General features: G+C 50.3%; 1 protein-coding gene across 7 annotated transcripts in view; it reads left to right on the top strand.

Annotated features, from left to right (window-relative positions):
- MAPK4 (mitogen-activated protein kinase 4) overlaps positions 1-19,488 on the top strand; it is a 143,200-nt gene that overhangs the window by 84,805 nt on the left and 38,907 nt on the right. For 5 of the 7 annotated variants that reach the window (XM_066246883.1, XM_066246878.1, XM_066246880.1 and 2 more), the window contains one exon: positions 16,332-17,771. In XM_066246883.1, the coding sequence (XP_066102980.1) occupies positions 17,226-17,771 (546 nt within the window). In that variant the 5' untranslated portion in view covers positions 16,332-17,225. Of the gene's footprint in view, positions 1-3,552; positions 3,672-16,331; positions 17,772-19,488 lie in introns of those variants that run through there. The other 2 variants (XM_066246885.1, XM_066246882.1) reach the window with 2 other exon arrangements.

Here is a 19,488-nt window from a genome sequence, read left to right as displayed (position 1 = left end):
CTTTGTGTCACATCTGCTCCTTCACCCTGGACCATGAGTTGCATGGGGTCAGGGACTGTGTCTGCTTTATTTGCCCCTGGGTCCCCCCAGCCTGGTTCATAATAGTGCTCAGTAAATATTACATGAAAGTATTAAATATTAAATAATATTGCACATATATGATTCTGCTAGTGGAAAGTTGCTTTGCAAATGTATTTTCATCTTAATTTTATTGCTGTCCAAGGAGCTACCGAGTAATGAAAGAACTGTCTATGGATGGCAGTGAGGCTTCCAGAAGAGTCAGGCAACACGGGCCATAAGGAGAAGTCTCAGCTTTGCGGTATCTCGCAGTCTGGCTGTTCCTGGAGGAGGGAAGTAGACAGATGAGCCCGCGGAGGTAGCTTGTACTCCGTCTTGATAAACAACCTGAGTTTAGCATCCTGAGATTGTCAGTGTGATGTTCTGAAAGCCGGGAGGGGAAAAGTAAAAAGAGGAACGAACACCCGAGGGGCTGGTTCTCTGGGTTTGTCTTTGCGTAAGTTAGTCTATTGCTGCCGTGTTGGTGATGCCTGCCTTTGGAGTGAGCTCAGGAGAGTGTGCAGTTACCAGGATTCTACCGGAAGAATCCCTTCTCTGACCCCAGTTTCTTTCAATTCTACTGGACTCTCTGCACCACTCCTACCAAATCCACTATCTGTTTCCACCCCTCTGCTCAACTCCTACCTGCCCTCACTGTCACCCACACCTGTGCCACGATTGCGGGTGCTGTCCCTCTGCTCTCTGTAAGCCCAGCCTGGTCTCCAGTGCTCGCCCATTCAGCTGCTTCCTGCGTCACCCCCCGGACACCCCTCTCTTGTGCCAGGGAGCTGACTACCCTACCACCCGCAGGTTGCTCCTCCAGGGAAATGTACCTTTATGGATCACTTCTGCCAAGTACCTCTTCTGAACATTTTCCACTATTCCCATTGGTTTGTCAACTTTTTATTGGGCACCTGCTGTCTGCCAAGAAGGGTATAAGGCTGGGGATATAGGAAGAGTCAGCTGCTATGCTTTGCTCCTGGGTTTCCCAGTTGATTGGAAGGAGGACCCACAGAGAGTTACAGTCCCCTGAGATCACTGCTACAGGTGGATGCACGGTGCTCCGTGAGCTCGGAGAAGAGTTCACTCCGAAGATGGCAGGGTGACACTTCAGCACAGCATGGGTAGGGTCGCTCCAGGAACACAGAGAAGACAGTATTGCCAGCAGACAGACTGCATGTGCTGGAGACATGGCGAACTGGATGGTCACCCCAATCTGTGAGGCTGCAGTGCAGAGTGCTGTTTATGGGAGTGGTTCCAGGTGCAGGTCGGATGTGGGGGCTGTGTGAGGAGCTTAAGCTTTAATTTTTGGGCAGTAGAGGGGTATTTAAAAATGTTTTTAAACCTTGGCTGGATGGCTGTTGATTAGAGCATTGTTCTGAAGCACAGAGGTTGCATGTTTAATCCCCAGTCAGGGCACACACAGGAACAAATTGATGTTCCCTCTCTCTTTCTCTCTCTCCATTCCTCTCTCGCTAAAATCAATCAATAATTTTTTTAATGTTTTTAAGACAGAAGAATAAAACGACCAGGTGTGTTTTAGAAATACTGGCAGGAGGATGGATTGGAGAAGATGCAGGAAGGTGGCAGAGAGAGCATTTGAGGCTGCTGGGACTTCATTCATTCATTCACTGTGAGCATGTTTATTGAGGGATTCCTCAGATGCTGTGGTTCTCTGCCCTGCTGCTGCTTGGAACGAGGAGGATGCAGACACAGAGAGATATCCAGCACCTAAACTAAGGCAGTGTGGGTGAAGAAAAGGGGACAGGCTGCAATATTTCTAGGACAGAGTCTTACCTCCCTCCTGTGTCACCATCTTGATCCCATTCATATTGGTCACAGCCCTGACCACGCGTCCCCGAGGCCTGGTCTCACAGCAAGGCTTTGGAAGGGGGTGAAAGAGAAGGAACAAGTCCAGCCTGAGAGAACGTCCTGAGTATAGGCACAGGGGTGAAAGGTCACCTAGGTTTTCCCAGACTTTAGTCCCAATCACCTTTTCTGGCAATTCAGAAGATATCAGAGCCGTAAGTATAGTGTGGAAGCTGGCCTTTCACCTATTTCTGCGGTTGTGTCAAAGAAAGAAAAAAATTGATCCACAGAGTCCAAAGCAATTCCTACCAAAGCTAGTGTTTTGTTTTGCTTTTTGTTTTATTTCTAAGAAATACTTGCCTTCTAAAACTAAACAAAGGGATGGCGATGGAAGGGGGCGCAGGCCGGGGGTCCCAGCCCTCCACCTCAGTTCTGGCTGATCAGAACTTTGCAAGGAACTCTGGCGCAATCCCAATGAGACCCACACTGTATTTTCCAGGCTCTCTGAGGTCAAGCCTCCTGAATTGTCCCAGGACTCTATCTGCCCATACTTGGGATCCTCATTTGCAACTTAAGCAGTTGAAACAGATTCAGAGCTAAAAACACTTCACATTGCAACTTGAAAATGGCAAGTGATTTTGTTGCCGCGTATAAAGCCCTACTCTAAGAGCAACTTTCTTCTCACCAAGAAGGTTCTCACCTACAAGGGCAGGGGCTCTGCCCCTACCGCCACGCTTGGTGAGCAGCAGTCTCCCTCAGTTTGCTCTGTGGGAGGTGAGCAGTGCAGGAGGGGGCAGCTCCTTCCGACCCACCTTCTCACTCACCCTGCAGCCTTTGCCTCTTCCCATGTTCTAGAGGGCAGCTCTGTCCTTGCTGCAGAGCGGTCAGCTGTCTTGTCTACCATATTTCCCCATGTATAAGATAGCCCCTTTTTTTAAAAAATTTGGGGTCTGAAAACTGGGTGCGTCTTATAGACGTGGTTGTAGATTTTTTTTACTTGCATTTCCCACTTTTTTGCGCGGATGAGGAGTTGTATGAATTTTATGATGAATAAAATTTGAGTCCAATAACTTTATGTTATACTTTTTTTTTTTTTAATTTCAGGCCCTAAAATTAAGGTGTGTCTTATACATGGGAGCATCTAATATGTGGGAAAATACAGTATTCCTTTGAGCCTGGATCTGCCCTGGCCCCTGGCATTGATAGATACTGATGGCACCATCTATCAAGTAGCTTTCGTCCCAAAGGGAGACTTGGAGACTGGGTCCGCACAGGAGCCTGGGAGCGGCTGGGACCTTCGCCGGGCAGCCCGCCGCCCAGACCCAGGCACATCAGAACTACAGGTCAAAACAAGGAGACAGAGCCTGGTTTGGGCTGGTTTTTTAGAACTCCTTAGCCCCTGAGGTTTGTTTCTTTTTTATCTGGAGTGTGTGGAGAGGCAAAGGAATGCTTCACTGCATCACTGTTTAGCCTAAGCACTCCTGCTGCGCTGGGTGGGGGGGGGGGGGCGGGGGGGGGGGCCCAGCCAACTACTCTGTGCAGGTAAAATCCAGTTCCTGGCCCAGGACTGCGAATCTGGGAGAACTGTGGAGTTCTTGGCTGCCCCCACGATTCCGTTTGTCAGGCTAATGCACTGCATTGTGTTGGGCATCCAGCCGCAGCTGTCGAGGCTCCAGCGTTTTCTGCAATGACTTTATCGATATGTGTGGCTAAGGCTCCTGGACACTGAGGGTAGTCTGTGGGTGCCAAGGGCTAACAATAGCCCAGCAACTCAAAGAAAAAGGAAGTCGCCTCTGGGGAGAAAGGTGAGGTCCCTCTTTCTTCCCATGACTCTCTCCTCATTCCCGTTCTCTCTCCTCACTCCTCCTTCCTGATCTCCCTCCTTCTCCTCTCCCTAGTTCCTCCTCCACAACCCTGCTCCCCCAACTGGGGCCTGAACGAACCTTGCCTTGTAGCATCAGGATTCTAAGTGTTTGGCTTTCCACCGATGAGTAAGCACAAGACTGTCCATGCTCCTGTGATTCATTCACTGTCTCTGTTACACCTGAATGGACGGAGGTGTCTCTTGCTCCTGGCCTTAGTGACGTGCCTGGCTTTCCTCAGACTAAATGAAAGTGGGGCTGTCCTTGTGCAGCAAACACTGGCTTAGCCCCTGAAACCCAGGCACTGTCCTAGGCACCAGCTGCTCGCATCTTTAGTGGGCACAGGAACTGATTCACAATGCCCTCCTTCCTCCACCCCCACCCCGCCCAGGGCAGCCTGGCTCCCAGCTCTGCTCGGAGAAGGGACAGGATATCGGCTGGTAGCTGCCGCCACATGGTGCAGATGTGGCTTTTTTGTCCCTGATACCGAATAATCGATTATTTGAGGATGAAGAGCTGCTCTTTGCAGCTAGCCAGTCCCTGCCTTGCACAATCCTTTGCTGCTGGGTCAGGACCCCTTGCATTCTACAAACCCTGGTCGCTGCCTCTCTCAGTGACCTTGGAAGAGTCATTTCCCTTTTCCGGGCCTCGGTTTCCTCGTCTGGAAGTAGAAGGCGTATTGGTCCCTACTACAATTAGCATGAACTGACCTGGGACTGATATGAGACCCAAAGGCCACGATGGTCATCTTTCTCCAGATGGAATCAAAACCAGCTAAGAATGCACATGCCAGCTGGTGGGGACCCTGGGTATAGGAGGGGCAGGTTTGTGAGTCTATTACCCGCCTCCCTGGTTCCTCTTTCTCTGTTGCTTCTATTGCTTTTCCTTCCAGTCTTCCTGCACTTTCCTCCCAGGCTGGGGAGCCAGCTGTTTCCTTCCCCAGAGAGCTCATAAGCTGAAAGCTGGTCACTTCCTCCCGTTTCCATGCACGGTGGGATGTTTGGTGGCCTCCTATGGGGCCACAACCATCAAGACATAAGAGACGTATTGGTGTGTGGAATCCCTCACAGGCTTGCCCGGGATATAGAGACAATCCCTGTATGTCTCCTGCTAGAGCAAGGAGGAGAGTAAAAAAGTAAGCACCCAACAGCACACGCGGCCCCTCTGATGGGCCATGTGATCTCTATATACGTGGTTCTGGCTTGGGGTCTAATAACCTTTCAGTGAAGGAGGCATTCTCAAGGAGAGCAGAAGAGAGAACTCTGGACACGCGGTGGCAGAGTCCAGTAAGTTAGATCAGAGCGACGGCCTTGCCATTGTGGACTTGGTTAGTGTCTTAGTTAGTTTGGAAAGGGTAGACTGGGTGACATATAAATAGCAGAAATTTATTCTTATGGTTCTGGAGGCTCCACGATCAGTGCCAGTGTGGTCAGATTCTGGTGAAAGCCCTCTTCCGGGTTGCAGAGGGCCGACTTCTCATTGAATCCTCATGTAGCAGAAAGAGGGTGAGAGCTGCCCAGGGCCCCTGTTTCCAGGGCACTAATCCCATTCAGGAGGGCTCCATCCTCATTACCTAATTAACCTAAAGTACCCCCAGTCCTTCCCCTGCCAAAAAATAAAAAATCAAAGCACACATGATGGCTGGTGGGCCAATACCTTCCACGTGGGGGAATGTGACAGGAGAGCCTGAGAGGTGGAAAAGAAATCAATTCCAACCCCCTAGAGGCTGCTAATGTCACTGTGTTCATTTTTGAATTATTAATTTTAGTATACTTGGGTTGTAGTCATGACTTTACCTTCAATCTGAGCCTTATAGTTTTGAAGGTATAGCCGTATCACCAGCCTCTGTCTGTTCTTTTCTCCGTGGGCGGTTGGGGAAGTGTGGTCATTCCCACTTCACAGATTTGAGACCTCTTGTCTGAGGGCTCGCAGGCAGCGGCAGGACTGGAACACTGGCCCCCTGGCTCCCAGCCCGTGGGTTTCCTCCTCAGCCCTGACAGCCCCATGAGGTCCAGGGATTGTTGCTGTCACCTGAGCTGTTGAAATACCACTTCTATCATTTGTAAACAAGGAGATACAGTCACCAGGAGAGGGACATTTTTTTCCAACCTGCAAATGATTTCCTTCTACCTCTGCACACAGCCCCGGTAAATGATTAGCCTCCATGGGAATAGGAGGAGGGAGCCTCGCGCACATTCACTGGGTGATGGGCCAGGTGACGAGGTGAGAAGCAGGGCTGCTGAAAGGAAGTCAAGGACTCTATGAAATTTAAAGGGACTGAATGCAGGTTTGCGCTCAAGCCGGCAACCTCAGGGCCTCGAACCTAGGACCTCAGCATCCCAGGCCAATGCTCTATCCACTGTGCTTCCACCAGTCAGGCTATTGTTTATTATTGAGTAGGTTAAGAATTGAGTTCTGGGTCTCTAAGGAGTTCTTGCCCTTGCTGGAGTCCCTTCTAAGTCACACACTGGAGACAAGCAATTAAAGCTGAAACGAAAAGGGAGAAAAGTGACACAAGATGGGAGGACAGGGAGACAGCCTGACAGATAAGCTAGTCTGGGGAGGGAAGGGCGTCAAGGAAGGCTTCCTGGATAAAGGGGCATTTAAACTGAGATCTAAGAATAAGTAAGAATCAGCCAGGGGAAGATGAGAGGAAATAGCATGTTTGGAGGCCCAGAGGCAAGGGAGAGCATGACACTCGGTGACTGAAAGCCGTTCTGGGTGGCTGGTGAGTAGTCAAGGAAACCGTGAGATCAGAGGCTGAAGTTTAGAAGGGATGTCAATTCCCAAGAAAACTTAAGGGAGCAATGTAAATCCTTCTCTGAGGAATTGGAAAAACTTAAAAAAAAAAAAGGCGGGTACTCAAGTGTGGGAGGGATGGGGTCAGGTGGGGGTCTGCAATAGGAAGCCACTGCAGAAGATGACAGAGGGAAAGAGGGAACTAAGGCTGGATGAAGACTCAGGCTCTACCCCTTTTTGTGATCTTGCTGGAGTCACTTCAGTTCTGCAAAATGGAAGGACAAGGAAGAAGCAGGTGCCTGCTATTCACATGTGCTGTGTTTATTCACACGGGGAATAGTTACACCTACCTTGCAGTGTTGTGAAACTTAAGTCATGAAAGACTGTTGGGTATTTGTGACCATGCCCAGCACATAGTAGGCCCTCAGTAAATGGCAGCTGAGTTGGACTAAGGCTGGGGCTTGGTTCCTGGAGCAAGGCAAGAGCCCAGTTGTAGCAAGGGAAGCCTAAGGTCAGAAGGAGCCACTGTGGATGCAAATAGGCCCCGCCCCCTCCCAGTGCCTGCTACAGGTGATTGGCCGAGGCTCTGGGGATGCTATTGGAGAAGGGTTCTGGTTTTCCAGTTCACCAGGACAGGAAAGGTGAAGACTGATTATCAGTGTCTGCCATGAGTGCAAGACGGGTCGATAGTAGTACCTATGACACACATTTGCCATTCTTGTTCTAAAAGCAAGATAACTTCATGCTGTGTCCTTTAGTTACCAAGCTGGGATCTTTCAGCGTTGCTGCCATGAGCTCACCCTGCAGATAGGGAGCAAGTGGTCCCATGTAAGGGTTCCCAAATTTGGCAGGAAAGGCCAGGTCCCAACACTGAGCTCCTGAAGGGTCGGCAGCTGTGCTTTCCCATGATAGCTTATTAGGTCTGGGCTCACAGAGAGGAATCTCCACATTCAGGGAAGGCACAGGGGCCTGTGGGCACCACACAGTGGGGGAGAAATTAAAGATGCAGGCTCTGCTTTTGAGAAGCCTAGCCCCTGGCTGGGATCTCTGCCCTTTAGAACACAGCCCAGTGGGGCCTCACCTTATTTAGCTACCGAAGTCATAAGGGTCCTGATTTAGATTTTGAAAGAGGCCAACATATGCGATCCCAGGTGTCCTTCCTTAAAAAAGAGGGAATGAGAAGTTCCCCCCTTGAATCTACAAAGGTTGAATGTAGGAGTTGTCTATACTCAGAGGGATTGAAGTGCTGGCGTGCACACACTCCCTCGTACACCTGTGATCTGGAGGTCAGGCAGGCAGGTGCAGCCTCTGCAGCCTGTGCTGTTCCCATGGCGACCAGCACCCACACTTCACAGGCAGGGGCCCGGACTGCCCTGTCTCCCCAGCTCCAGCGAGGCTGCCGGCATTTCTCTGTGCTATTTCAGTATTGTTGGGAAGCCTGGGAAGTCTTTGTTCTCCCTGGTTGGTTATGTAACTTTGTAGGAAAAAAGCAGAGCAAAAACTAAACGGAATGATCCTGGAGTTTGCTTTTATGGGGAGGAGTTAACACCCCCTCCCTGGGGCCATATATTCATTCTGCTCACTTTTCCTTCCGCCTTCAGTAACTCTCTTGTGTCCCTTCATGGCTAGATCAAAGCAACAGGGTTCTCTCCCATTTCTTACTCTGCAGCGTCCCCACCAGCATGTTCTGGAGGACACGTGTGAGAAAAACGAGCCAGGGTGGGTGCCATCCCTGCCTCGCAGGACCGGAGAGATGTTTGCACATCCTGGGGGTGGGTGTTCACTGGGGCCTGGGGCTTCAGTGCCCATCAGTGGCTCCCTGCTCAAGACATTCATTTTAGACTAAGCAGTGCTCTTGGCTTGAGTCTGCGGCCGTCCTGCCAGCTGGTATGGGATGGGTTACCCAGGACCTGGGCTGGGAGGGGTACCGGGCATGAGAGGCATGGGGCACAGGAAGTGCCACCTGAGCACATGAGGAGCAGCCATCTGCCCATGCACCTGGGTTTTCCCAAAAAGAAAGGGCTACCAGGCATGGGCAGGTTATTCTGCATGAACTGCAGCCATTTCCCTCCTGGGCAGAGGGGGTGGTACTTCCTTACAAAAGCTAGAAGAGCAGGAAGAATTGTTTCTCCTCATCCCTGAGAGCACCACCATTGCTGAACACAAACCCAGCTGAGTCTCAATGCTGAAAATCAGACATAACACAATGAGAATGGCCTCGGGACCAGCAGTTCCTTCCTTGGTAAAGAAATACCTTACAATCACTATGTTCTTTTGGGACCCGTGTGACATCCTCACTGGACCCGCCTCTTCTACCCTCACTACTCTGGAGAGTCATAAACTTTCATTTCTAAACACATTTTAATTTCTCTTTCCATTTGGGTCATGCTTTGTCATAACAAAACTCTCACTGCAAACATGTAGCCATTCCTAAGTCCACTGGTATTTATTTATTGAGTCCCTCCTATATTGCAGACAGCAGGCTAGACCCTGGGGCTGCATCAGTGAGGAAAAAAGGGCAAGGTACCTCCCCTCCCTGAGGTTCTGTCTGGTTCTGGAATTGGATCCAAGCCAGGTGAGACCCAGGACCCTAGCCCAATGATTTTCCAAGGCTTCAGTCCAAGTTTGCCACTTTGCCATCTTGGAACCAACAAGAACTGCAGGTGTCCAAGCCCCTCCTCCCCATCAGTTATCTACTGCTGTGTAACAAACACACCCACTTTCACAGCTTAAACAGCATTTATTGTCCCATGGTTTCTGTGGGTTGGGAATTTGGGTACAGCTTACCCAGGTGTCCATGCCATACGGTCTCCTGTGAGGCTTCAGTCAGGCAGTGGCCAGGGCTGTAGTCTTCTGAAAGCTCACCTCAGGGAAGGTCTGCTCCCAAGATCACTCACATGGTGGCCATGCGTGTCAGAGTATCTGCTTCCAACAACTTACATGGGTCTTCCCACAGGGCTGCTTCATAACATGGCCACCTGCTTCCCCCGGAGAGATCACCCAAGATGGAAGCCACAGTCTTTTTGTATTTTTCTGAAGCTGGAAACGGGGAGAGACAGTCAGACAGACTCCCGCATGCGCCCGACCGGGATCCACCCGGCACGCCCACCATGGGGCGACGCTCTGCCCACCAGGGGGCGATGCTCTGCCCCTCTGGGGCATCGCTCTGCTGTGACCAGAGCCACTCTAGCGCCTGGGGCAGAGGCCAAGGAGCCATCCCCAGCGCCCAGGCCATCTTTGCTCCAATGGAGCCTTGGCTGCGGGAGGGGAAGAGAGAGACAGAGAGGAAGGGGGGGGGGTGGAGAAGCAAATGGGCACTTCTCCTATGTGCCCTGGCCGGGAATCGAACCCGGGTCCCCCACACGCCAGGCCGACACTCTACCGCTGAGCCAACCAGCCAGGGCCGAAGTCACAGTCTTTTAATAACCCTTTTTCAAAAGTGACATCCCATTACCTCTGCCATATTCTCTTCCTTAGAAGTGAGTCAATAAGTATTCTCTTAAGGGGAGGAACTTACACATGGCAGAGCCAGGAGGGGCGGTCATTGTGGCCGTCTCAGAGGCTGCCTTCCACATCCTCAGGCGCTTCCCCTGACTGGCCTAGTCCTACCTCCTGCTTTACACACAGTGGGAGTCAGGTTGTAGCTCCTGAATATTCTTGCTTCTGTGATTGTCATTGTTGTGGTTCTTCTCTCCCTGTAGGAATAAAGGCTCCTAGAGTTCAGGAGCCATGTGCTCTCATCTCTTTATTCCCCGTGTAGACCATCCATGCACCCTAGCTAGTTACTATTGCTAGATAATTCAGCCTCAGGTTAAAAAAAGACAGTAAAAATGTCTTAACAATTGGGCTTGATGATCTCAATTGGCAAGAAAGCTGAAGGTAGCATTTCCAGGCTTGGCTCAGCAACTCAACAATGTCAACAAGACTCCAGGCTCATCTGCCAATAGCAGTGTGCTGGTCTTTGTCCCCAGGTTTGTCCCCACATGGTCTCAAGGTGGCGGCTGCAGCACCAACACCACTTGCTCCCACAACTGCATTCAAAGACAGGGAGTAGAGGAGGAAAACTTCCCCTGAGACCTTCCAGAGGGCATCCTTTAAGGCTTATTGTCCAGAACTGGATCAAGTGACCACCCCTAAACCACCCATTGCCAGAGGGGAATTGAATTACCACGATTGGCTTAGACTCATGGCCCTCAGCAGAGACAGGTGTGGGAGATATCACTGGCCTCTAGGATTTTGGAAAGGTGTGAGGCTGCCACGGAAACCAGGAAGTGCTGTTGGCATTTAGTAATTTGGAATCAGGGCTGCTTCAACTTTCAACGTTACTGTACTATACAGCTCCAAAAACCAATTACTCTTCTGCTCAGACGCCAATACTGTCTCTGCTGGAAACTGCTGATTTAGACCAGAAACCAAGGATGACGTTGTACCTCCTCCACTGGTGTCAGCTTTCAAAGTTTAGAGGTATTCTGGTTATCATGACTAGGGGTTACTACTGGTGTCTAATAGGTAAAGGCCAAGGAGGCAGCTAGACGTTCTTTTCCTTTTTAAGATTTTATTTATTGATTTGAGAGAGAGAGGGAGAAAGGAGGGAGAGCGAGGGAGAGAGATTATAGTTGCTTCACTGTAGTTGTTCATTGATTGCTTCTCGTATGTGCCTTAGTTGGGCATGCCAGGGTTTCAAACCAGTGACCTCGGCGTTCCAGAACAACAGTTTATCCACTACGCCACCACAGGTCAGGCAAGGCTGCTAAACATTCTACAGTACACAGGACAGCCCTGCAGCTAAGACTGATTTTGCTCAAATTGTCAATGGTGCTGAGGTTGAGAACCCCTGGTTTAGACCCATCCCTGAGTTGGGCTTCGCTACTTGATGGCTGTCCCAGACCTGGATTCTGTTCTTTCAGAGGAAGGGGGAATGATTCCTAGGTGGGTGGCTAGGGTCCGCTGGAGGGCCTCTGAGAGTCAGCCAGCGGGGTGGACGCTCAGGTCAACTCCGCTCGCCTCTAGAACGGCCAGTCCCTGCAACCACAGACTCCTGTGTATCTGCAGTTTACAGCCGGAGAAGTCAAGAAAGGGTGAGCAGGCAGGGATACGGTTGTTGGAAATTGCTGTTATCTGTTGTTTTATTTTTCAACTCTTATTAACCATGGCCTTCACACCAGAACTGAATACATACTGCAAGGTGGCTGTTTCTGCTTCAATTTGAGAAGTACCACAGGTGTGCTATCCCCAAACCTTTCCTTTGCTAGGCCTGGGAAGTCACACTGGGCCTAGATGGTTCATGGTGAGAGTTATTAACAGGGGCTCAGATCATGTATTATGATGATGAAAAGTGTGGGCTTCAGAGTTAGGCCTGAGTTTTATATCCCAGCTAGTGGCATGGCTTTGGGCAAGTCACTTCCCACTGAAGGCTTCATGGGAGAATAACAACCTGGTTGGGTTCTTGTGAGATCCGACTGATGTAATCAGGCAAGGCCCCTTGCCCGTGTTAAGCCCTGAATTAGTGTACCTAACCCATCTTTAGCCTGCCGTCTTTCCCACCTGTCCAGAAAGCCTCTGTTAAAATCCAGGAATGATTTAGGAATGAGGCGCATCAATAGTACCATAGACTTACAGATCTAGAAGGTGCCTTGTGGAGAACAGAGAGCCGGGCCCTGACTGCATGAAACCTATGGGTCCCACGTTCAGGGTACCTCCTTGGGGGGACACTCTTGGGACAGTGACACTGTAAGGAGCAAAAGGAGCACTGAGTTCAGGAGGGAGGAGATAGTCCACAAGAGCTGAAAAGGAGCCTGGGTTATAACACACTACGGTGCCTACTCAGGAACAAGCCAGAGGAAGTTCCTATATAATCCAGAGCAGAGCCTGGCAGACTTCAGCCCCTAGGCCAAATCCAGCCCTCCACTTATTTTTGTAAATAAAGTTTTATTAAAACTCAGCCATGGCCTTCATTTGGGTATTGTCTGTGGCTGCATTTGTGCCTCAAAGGCAGGGTTGTGTGGTTGGGTTGAGTAGTTGAAAAAGAGACTATATGTTCTGTAAAGCCTAAAATATTTATTCTCTGGCTCTTTATAGAAAAATTTGCTGATCTCTGGTCTAGTGTACTTGATTCGCATAGACTGTGGTGGATAGGATCACAAACCTTAGACTTGACTATGGTATGAATGGTGCCATCTAGAATTGTGCAGTGTACATACAGCCTGTTCAGCTGTAAGTAAACATCAGCCCTGTGTGACAAGGGTTTCCTGCAAGTTTTTGGGTGCTCGGGAGAGGGAAGAAGGCAGCGCCTGGGAAATGTCAGCACCTCACCGGGGGCCGTGGCTCCTGCTGAAAGTTAGCAGCATGAGGCTGGGGAGGATCTGAGCAGGCAGAGGAGGTGAGGCTAAATTTAGACTTCCCAAAGGTGCTTTGTAAACCAGAGCCTCAGGAATCCCAGAAAGGGGCAGCTGGCACACACCATCTCATCTCTGGTTTGCCTCCGCATGGTGAAAGGTTGGATGCATGAAAGGATAATTAATTGGCCACAAATAAGATATTTCTGGAGAGTCAGTGAGGAATCGGTGTGGAGACGAAGCAGCACTGTTAGGAGTCCCAGGGTAGATATTTCCATTCCCGTGTTCGATTCCGATGTGCGCCGTGAAGTCGTGGGAGCTGGGGCTACCCTTGAAAGCGTGATGTGCCTTCTTCTTGCTGGGTGCCATTCAAGCACAGCTGACCTGGTGACCTTTCTTTCTCCCAAGGGGAATGCCAAGTCCCTGGTTGGAAGTCACACTCATGATTCAGAGCAGCTCTGAGACACTAAGTCCAAATAGAGGCGCTCCCCCCGAAGCTGCTTCATGCCAAAAGCTGTCATACTCAATCCTTTGCCCAGGTGGGCATATCCAGGTGCCAGGTCTGCCCCTAGCTGGGACAAGCAACGAACCACTAAACCAAGACTTCTCAGGTAGCGGGTGCTTTGTCATCAGTCTACCTGTAGAAAAAGACAAAGTGTTGACTGTGGAAATTGTAGAGGAATTATAGAAAGCAACTTAGAAAATAAGGAGGTTTGAGAAGAGACAAATAACAGCAAACTCAAGCGAGAACAGAGAAACGGTCGGTGAGGGCTGCCTGGTTGGTGCTGAAATTCTAAGAGAGGCAGCATCGAAGCGGAAGATGATGCTAAGTGGGTTGAAGTTCAGAAATAATGGTTTGTCTGAGTGGTTGGGGCTTGTGAGAAGTGTCCTGTTGAACGAGCCGCACTGGAGTGGCAAGCATAGGATGGGGAGGTTGACTGTCAATAAATATGGGCATCATGGTTATGGAGACGTAGCTACTGTTTTCCGGTACTTCCAGTCTATGGTTGCTGAGTCGTGGGCTTAAGCTGAAAGTCTAGTTGGGAGACAGACATGTATAAAAAGCTAAAACACAGCCCAAATGAGTGCATGGTGAGTGTCACACAAACACTAGGGAGTTTGGAAAGGGGGGAAATGTCACTGAGGGCTGGGGTGGATGCTTCACAGAGGAAGTGAGACTTCCCCTGGATTCTGAATGAGGGGCAGGGTTTCAATAAGTGGGGCTGGAGCAGGGGAACATTGCAGGAGCCGGAAGGTGCAAGCAGAGAAGCAAGGCAGGAACTGAAAGGGGTGTGGAGGCCCACAGGGAAGGCAGAGCAGCCATGCAAGGTGCCGTGGCACCTACCCGCGGAAGCTGACGGTGCGTTGGGAAGACCACTGAGACACACACACATGCGTGCACGCACACATATGCGGGGGATACAGTCCCTCGCCACTGTGAGAGGAAAAGGAAAGAGTTTTTAAAAATACATAAAGCACCTCTTAATTATTCACAGATTATCTGCATTGCAGCTGATCTCAAGCAAATCCTGCTTTCAGCTTGCTGGTGATGTCATCTCTCTGCTTAGGTGCTCATTCCCGTCTCTGTTTACAACCCCGTGAGAGCAGGAAAGGGAAGAAGGCTTAAGTCTCTCCTCATAAAATACAACACATAATTGCGTCTGTTTGCTGTGCCCTTGGGAACCAGGTCAGGCATATGGGTGGACAGGGAAAGAAGCTCCAACTTAGTTTCTGTTCCCTGGCTTGGGCAACAGGCATCAGAGGAGGGATGGAACGGGGCACTGGGGTGCCTCTCTAGTTCCCCTGAATTAGATATCCAGGTGGACTTCACCAGCACAAATGTTAGACCGTAGCTCAGTGGGTGGTCCCAGCACTGACTCTAATGGGCTGGGAACCTCAAACAGAGTTAATGGTATTCATTTATCATTTCATCCAATGTTTATTGACCCTGTCTGTGTGAGGAACACTGAGCTGGTGTTCTCCAAGCCTCAGTGCCCACAAGTGCAAAGTGAGAACTTTGTCTCCCAGGGGAGGTGCTGGCATTGCAGGTGGCTATCAGTTATTCACTGATGGAGATGCTCAGCGGGAGGGTTAGCAGATCTGGCCCCGCCCATTGTAGGCCCGTAGGGACTCCTCCTCAAATGAGCCAAGGAGGGCAGGACGGTCCCCAGTTGAGGCCCATTGGGCTTGTTGGCTACGGTTACTTCCCAGTATGAAACTCTGCAAGTCTATGATTATTTTGCTGCTGGGCCCAATAGAAACATGCAGAATAGAACTGCAAAAGCTTTGATGAAACCCCAGCATAATAGGTGCCTCTTATGTCAGTATAAAAGAATTTTCAACTATAGCAACAATAGGTAATATCTATTGAGCAAGTACTATGTTCCAGACCATTGGCAAAGCTCTTTCATTACAAGTTTTTAGAGGGGCTCTGATTATTTGCTATTCTGTACATCTGTGCCCCCTAATTTGCCTGCTTAATTTCAGAGCATTGCTATTGTTTTGCTTCCTTTATCATTTGCGGAGTTGCGCATAGTTCAGATATGCAAATGTCCCTACAAGGGACCCTACAGTATCATGGGAATAAAGCAGCAGCCCCGGCCAGATTCACTCCTTGTTTCTGAATGCAGTGTTTGTTCTTTGTGTGTCTGTGTAGTTAATCGACTTATAAAACCTGCAACGTCCTTAGAAGCTATGATATTACTGCCTTTGCTTCAGTGGTCTGAATCTACATTGCTAGTTTTGCAGTTTTTTTCTCCCCACTTGGGTCCTATGCCTGTAATTGGAATCAGAAGTCACCAGGGAGCAGCCAGGATTGGATTTGACCTACTACTTTGAAGAGCTAGGTCCCCATCATCAAAAGGAATACAGTTCACCATGCCAATCCTGGCATGTGAAGAAGTCTGTGCTCTGGTTTGCTGGGCAGAGAGTCCTTTTAATAGGGTAGCAATAGAATTTCCTTATAATTTGATATGTGTGCTTTTGCCACCTACATGGAAAGCAAGAGATGCAATTGTAATTACAATGCTAATTTGAATATTAAATTATTAAAATACTCAAAGACATCTGCAAAAGAAGGAAGAAGAGTCCAAGTGGACAAACAAGATTATTGATCCTTTATTTTCTGTCTGCAACTAGTTACTTTTGACTGTCACCCTTCCCAGCTAGCCAGCTAATGCTGATGTGTGTGGTTGCAGAGCTTAAAGAATGAATTTTGCAAAGGTCATAGCTGATTATTCCCGCCTCCAATTTGTGAGTGTTAACCTTTGGGGAGCGAGCATTTACATAAAAGGCACACACCATTTGATGATGTTATCAAATCAATCCATCATCTCTGTCTTCCAGGGGAGGGCTACACACAGCAGGAGGGGTGGCCAGGCAGTGCAAAGCCTGGAATCCCCTGAGCAAGCAGTGTTTCAGCTGGCTGGACAGATCAAATAACACTTGGACTGGTTAACAAAAGACACGCAAGTGGGAAGGTGTTGGAAGCCAGAGTGTGGAAATTTACCCAACATTATTTTTTTGACAGGAAAGGAGACTCGCTCTGAAAGATGCCTCATTCCTGCAGCCTCTCTGAGTCCAGCAGAGCACAGTCTCGTTCGGGGTGGCATGGATGAGGGGGTGACAGGATGCTGCCCCCACTGAAGCCTCCAGAGGAGCCCGGCCTGGCCGCTGAGCTCCCCTCGGACTTGGGACTTCAGATGTAACTTGGCTGAGAGCTCATGGAAGGTGCTTGGGTTTCTCCGGCTTTCTTCACTGATGCCCACCAGGCTGGTTTGGGTTGCAGAAACAAGGTGAGCTGGTAGAAAGGGGAGCTGGCAGGGGTGGAAAGAAGCCCCTAGAAGCCTCCAGAATAGAATTCATTTTTGGGATCCCTTCTTTCTGCTTGGGACACAAAGAGCAGCTACCAAGCTTCTAGAGGCTGTGATATAAGTGAGCTGTGGAACGTCAGTAAGGAACACAGCTCAGCAAAGGCATTTTGGCCTGAAGGAACCTCTGTTAACAAAGGATTTAAAGGAGAAAGTTTTTGCAGCTTTACTTTGGGATCCGCTATGGTCGAAAACTTGACATTCACATAGATAATGAGACTAGTTTTTCTTTTTAAGATGCTACATTTGAGAGAAGCATGAGCCATTCTGAGTGTGGAGGAGGGCTTGGGATACGCTGGAGTAGATGGACAGCCCTCCCCATGCAGGTTAAGAAAACAGTGTGAGCCTCCAACTTCTGCAGCTCAGCAAGTGTGGACATGTGCCACTCTTGTCTCCAGAGAGCTGGTGACAGTGACATCACTACGAAAAAAAGCATCCTTCAGCTTTGGAACTTGACAGAATGAGTTGTGCTAGGGAAGCCACTAGCTGGGACCCGGCCTTTCCTGACTGCCCCTTTGTCACACGGGCAGCCCCGGACCATCACTGAGCCAACAATGGCCGAGAAGGGCGATTGCATTGCCAGTGTCTACGGGTATGACCTCGGCGGGCGCTTCGTTGACTTCCAGCCCCTGGGCTTTGGCGTCAATGGGCTGGTGCTGTCAGCCACGGACAGCAGGACCTGCCAGAAGGTGGCTGTGAAGAAGGTCACGCTGAGCGATACCCGCAGCATGAAGCATGCACTCCGGGAGATCAAGATCATCCGGCGCCTGGACCACGACAACATCGTGAAGGTGTACGAGGTGCTGGGGCCCAAGGGTGCCACCCTGCAGGGCAAGCTCTTCAAGTTCAGCGTGGCCTACATTGTGCAGGAGCACATGGAGACCGACCTGGCCCGCCTGCTGGAGCAGGGCACGCTGACGGAGGAGCACGCAAAGCTGTTCATGTACCAGCTGCTCCGCGGGCTCAAGTACATCCACTCCGCGAATGTGCTGCACAGGGACCTGAAGCCCGCCAACATCTTCATCAGCACGGAGGACCTCGTGCTCAAGATTGGGGACTTCGGGTTGGCGAGGATCGTTGATCAGCATTATTCACACAAGGTAGGTCTGGCTGGAATGGCTGATAGGGGTGGCCCATGGGACCCTCAGGAATGCTCAGTGTTCAAGAGTGCACTCCTAGCTCCGTGGGGATCTGGGGGCTGGGAGCTGGGTCTGGGGGAGACTTTAGGGTGCTAGAAAGATCACTGGCCTGAAAAGTTGTTGGGGAAGGGGTTCTGGTTCTTGGCTCTGCCATAGGGCTATGAATGATAACTCCAGGTTGTGCAAGAGGGTGTTGGACTAGATTATCGCTAAGATTCCTTCCAGCTCCAAACTCTGTGGCTTTAATATTGTGCAGTTGGTGAACTGGCTCCTAGCATCCTCTAACCACCTCCTCTCCCTGCTGCCTGCTCAGGACTCCTGACAGGGCTTCCTGCCATCCCAGCCTTAGGCTCCAGTTCATCCTGTCTCCTCCTTCCGTCAAGGCTGACCCACTCTATGTCTCATGCTCTGTTGGTGGACAAGGAGCCCAAACAGTTCATCTGATCAACGCATCTCGGTGTCCATTATCCAGAACTGGCTCAGCTCTCCCGGGTCCCACAATGCCCTGGCCCCTGAGAGTGATCACAGTGTGGGAGTCTGGATGGTATAGTGAGACCCCATGTGGTGGGTGGCTAAGTGCTTCACCCGCTGCTGAGATCTGAGCTGACCCAGCCATGCCGGTGGAGATAACAGCAGTCCTGCGGACCTCCTCTGACCTAACCCACTACTGCCTTCAGGAGCCGGGAGTCCTCTGAAATTCTACTGCCCTCACCCCCTGGTTTCTGCCACTTTAGGGGAGCCTCTGAGCAGCTCCGCCTGAGCACATGTCACCAGGTACCCCTCACCAGAGCTGGGGACTGGCTGGATGTCAATTCCAGCCTCCTGCCAAAACTTTGTGCCACAGATTTTTATTAGAATGAAAACATTCCCTGGGAAGCAGGCACGCCATACACTGTTATCAGCCAAGAGGCCACAGAAGGGAAAGGTAGCTCTGACCTTGAACATGTTTCAGCACCCTCTTTGCCTGCAGCCAGAGAGGCACTGCCCTGTCTGGTGTAGCCGTGTGGCGAGGGTGTGTAGGGGAGGGGGAGGCAGGGCTGCTGGTCCCACCCTCAGCGGCAGCAGCTTGGGCTCCAGCCCAGATTTCAGAGCCCAAATCAGCTCAGCCGGCTCCAGCTCCTTGGAGCCGCTTTAACCCTGAGACTGGCCTCTGCTCCCCTCCTGCAGCCAGGCCATCTGTCAGAACTGACAGCCGACTCCGTAGACAGCAGTGTCCATGATTTAAAAAAAGCCACGTCTTCCTGTTGTCCTCATGCCCTGTGCTATTTCTACCTTCTCTTTCCTCTAAGGAGCAGTGACTCCAAACAATTGAACCAAAGATTTTAACTCAAATCGGTTTTTAATTTGGTAATAAGAGAGTCTGTGACACTTATCTCTGGCATGCACAAACCCTTCTTCTGAATTGGAATAAACCAGTGCATTGGGAATAATAATAAGACCTTCCTCGATTACAGAATCTGATTAAGTGAAGTATTACAGGGAGAGTGCTCAGAACAGTCCTTTGGGGAAGGCAGGAAAGGGAATTTACTGGGGCAAAGCGTGGGTGTCGCAGTCTCCTGGGAGGTGCATGGTGAGGGGAAGTACTGCTGTGTGAGGTGCAGAGACCCAGGCTGTTTATCTGACGATGCTAACTTGGGACATGGATGCCCCCATCTGGGAGCCTCAGTTTCCCCACCTT

Source organism: Saccopteryx bilineata, chromosome 11, assembly GCF_036850765.1.
Source record: "Saccopteryx bilineata isolate mSacBil1 chromosome 11, mSacBil1_pri_phased_curated, whole genome shotgun sequence".
In the NCBI taxonomy this organism is placed as follows: domain Eukaryota; kingdom Metazoa; phylum Chordata; class Mammalia; order Chiroptera; family Emballonuridae; genus Saccopteryx; species Saccopteryx bilineata.
Note: the sequence above shows the minus strand (reverse complement) of the source record. Positions and strands in the feature narration are given on the sequence as shown.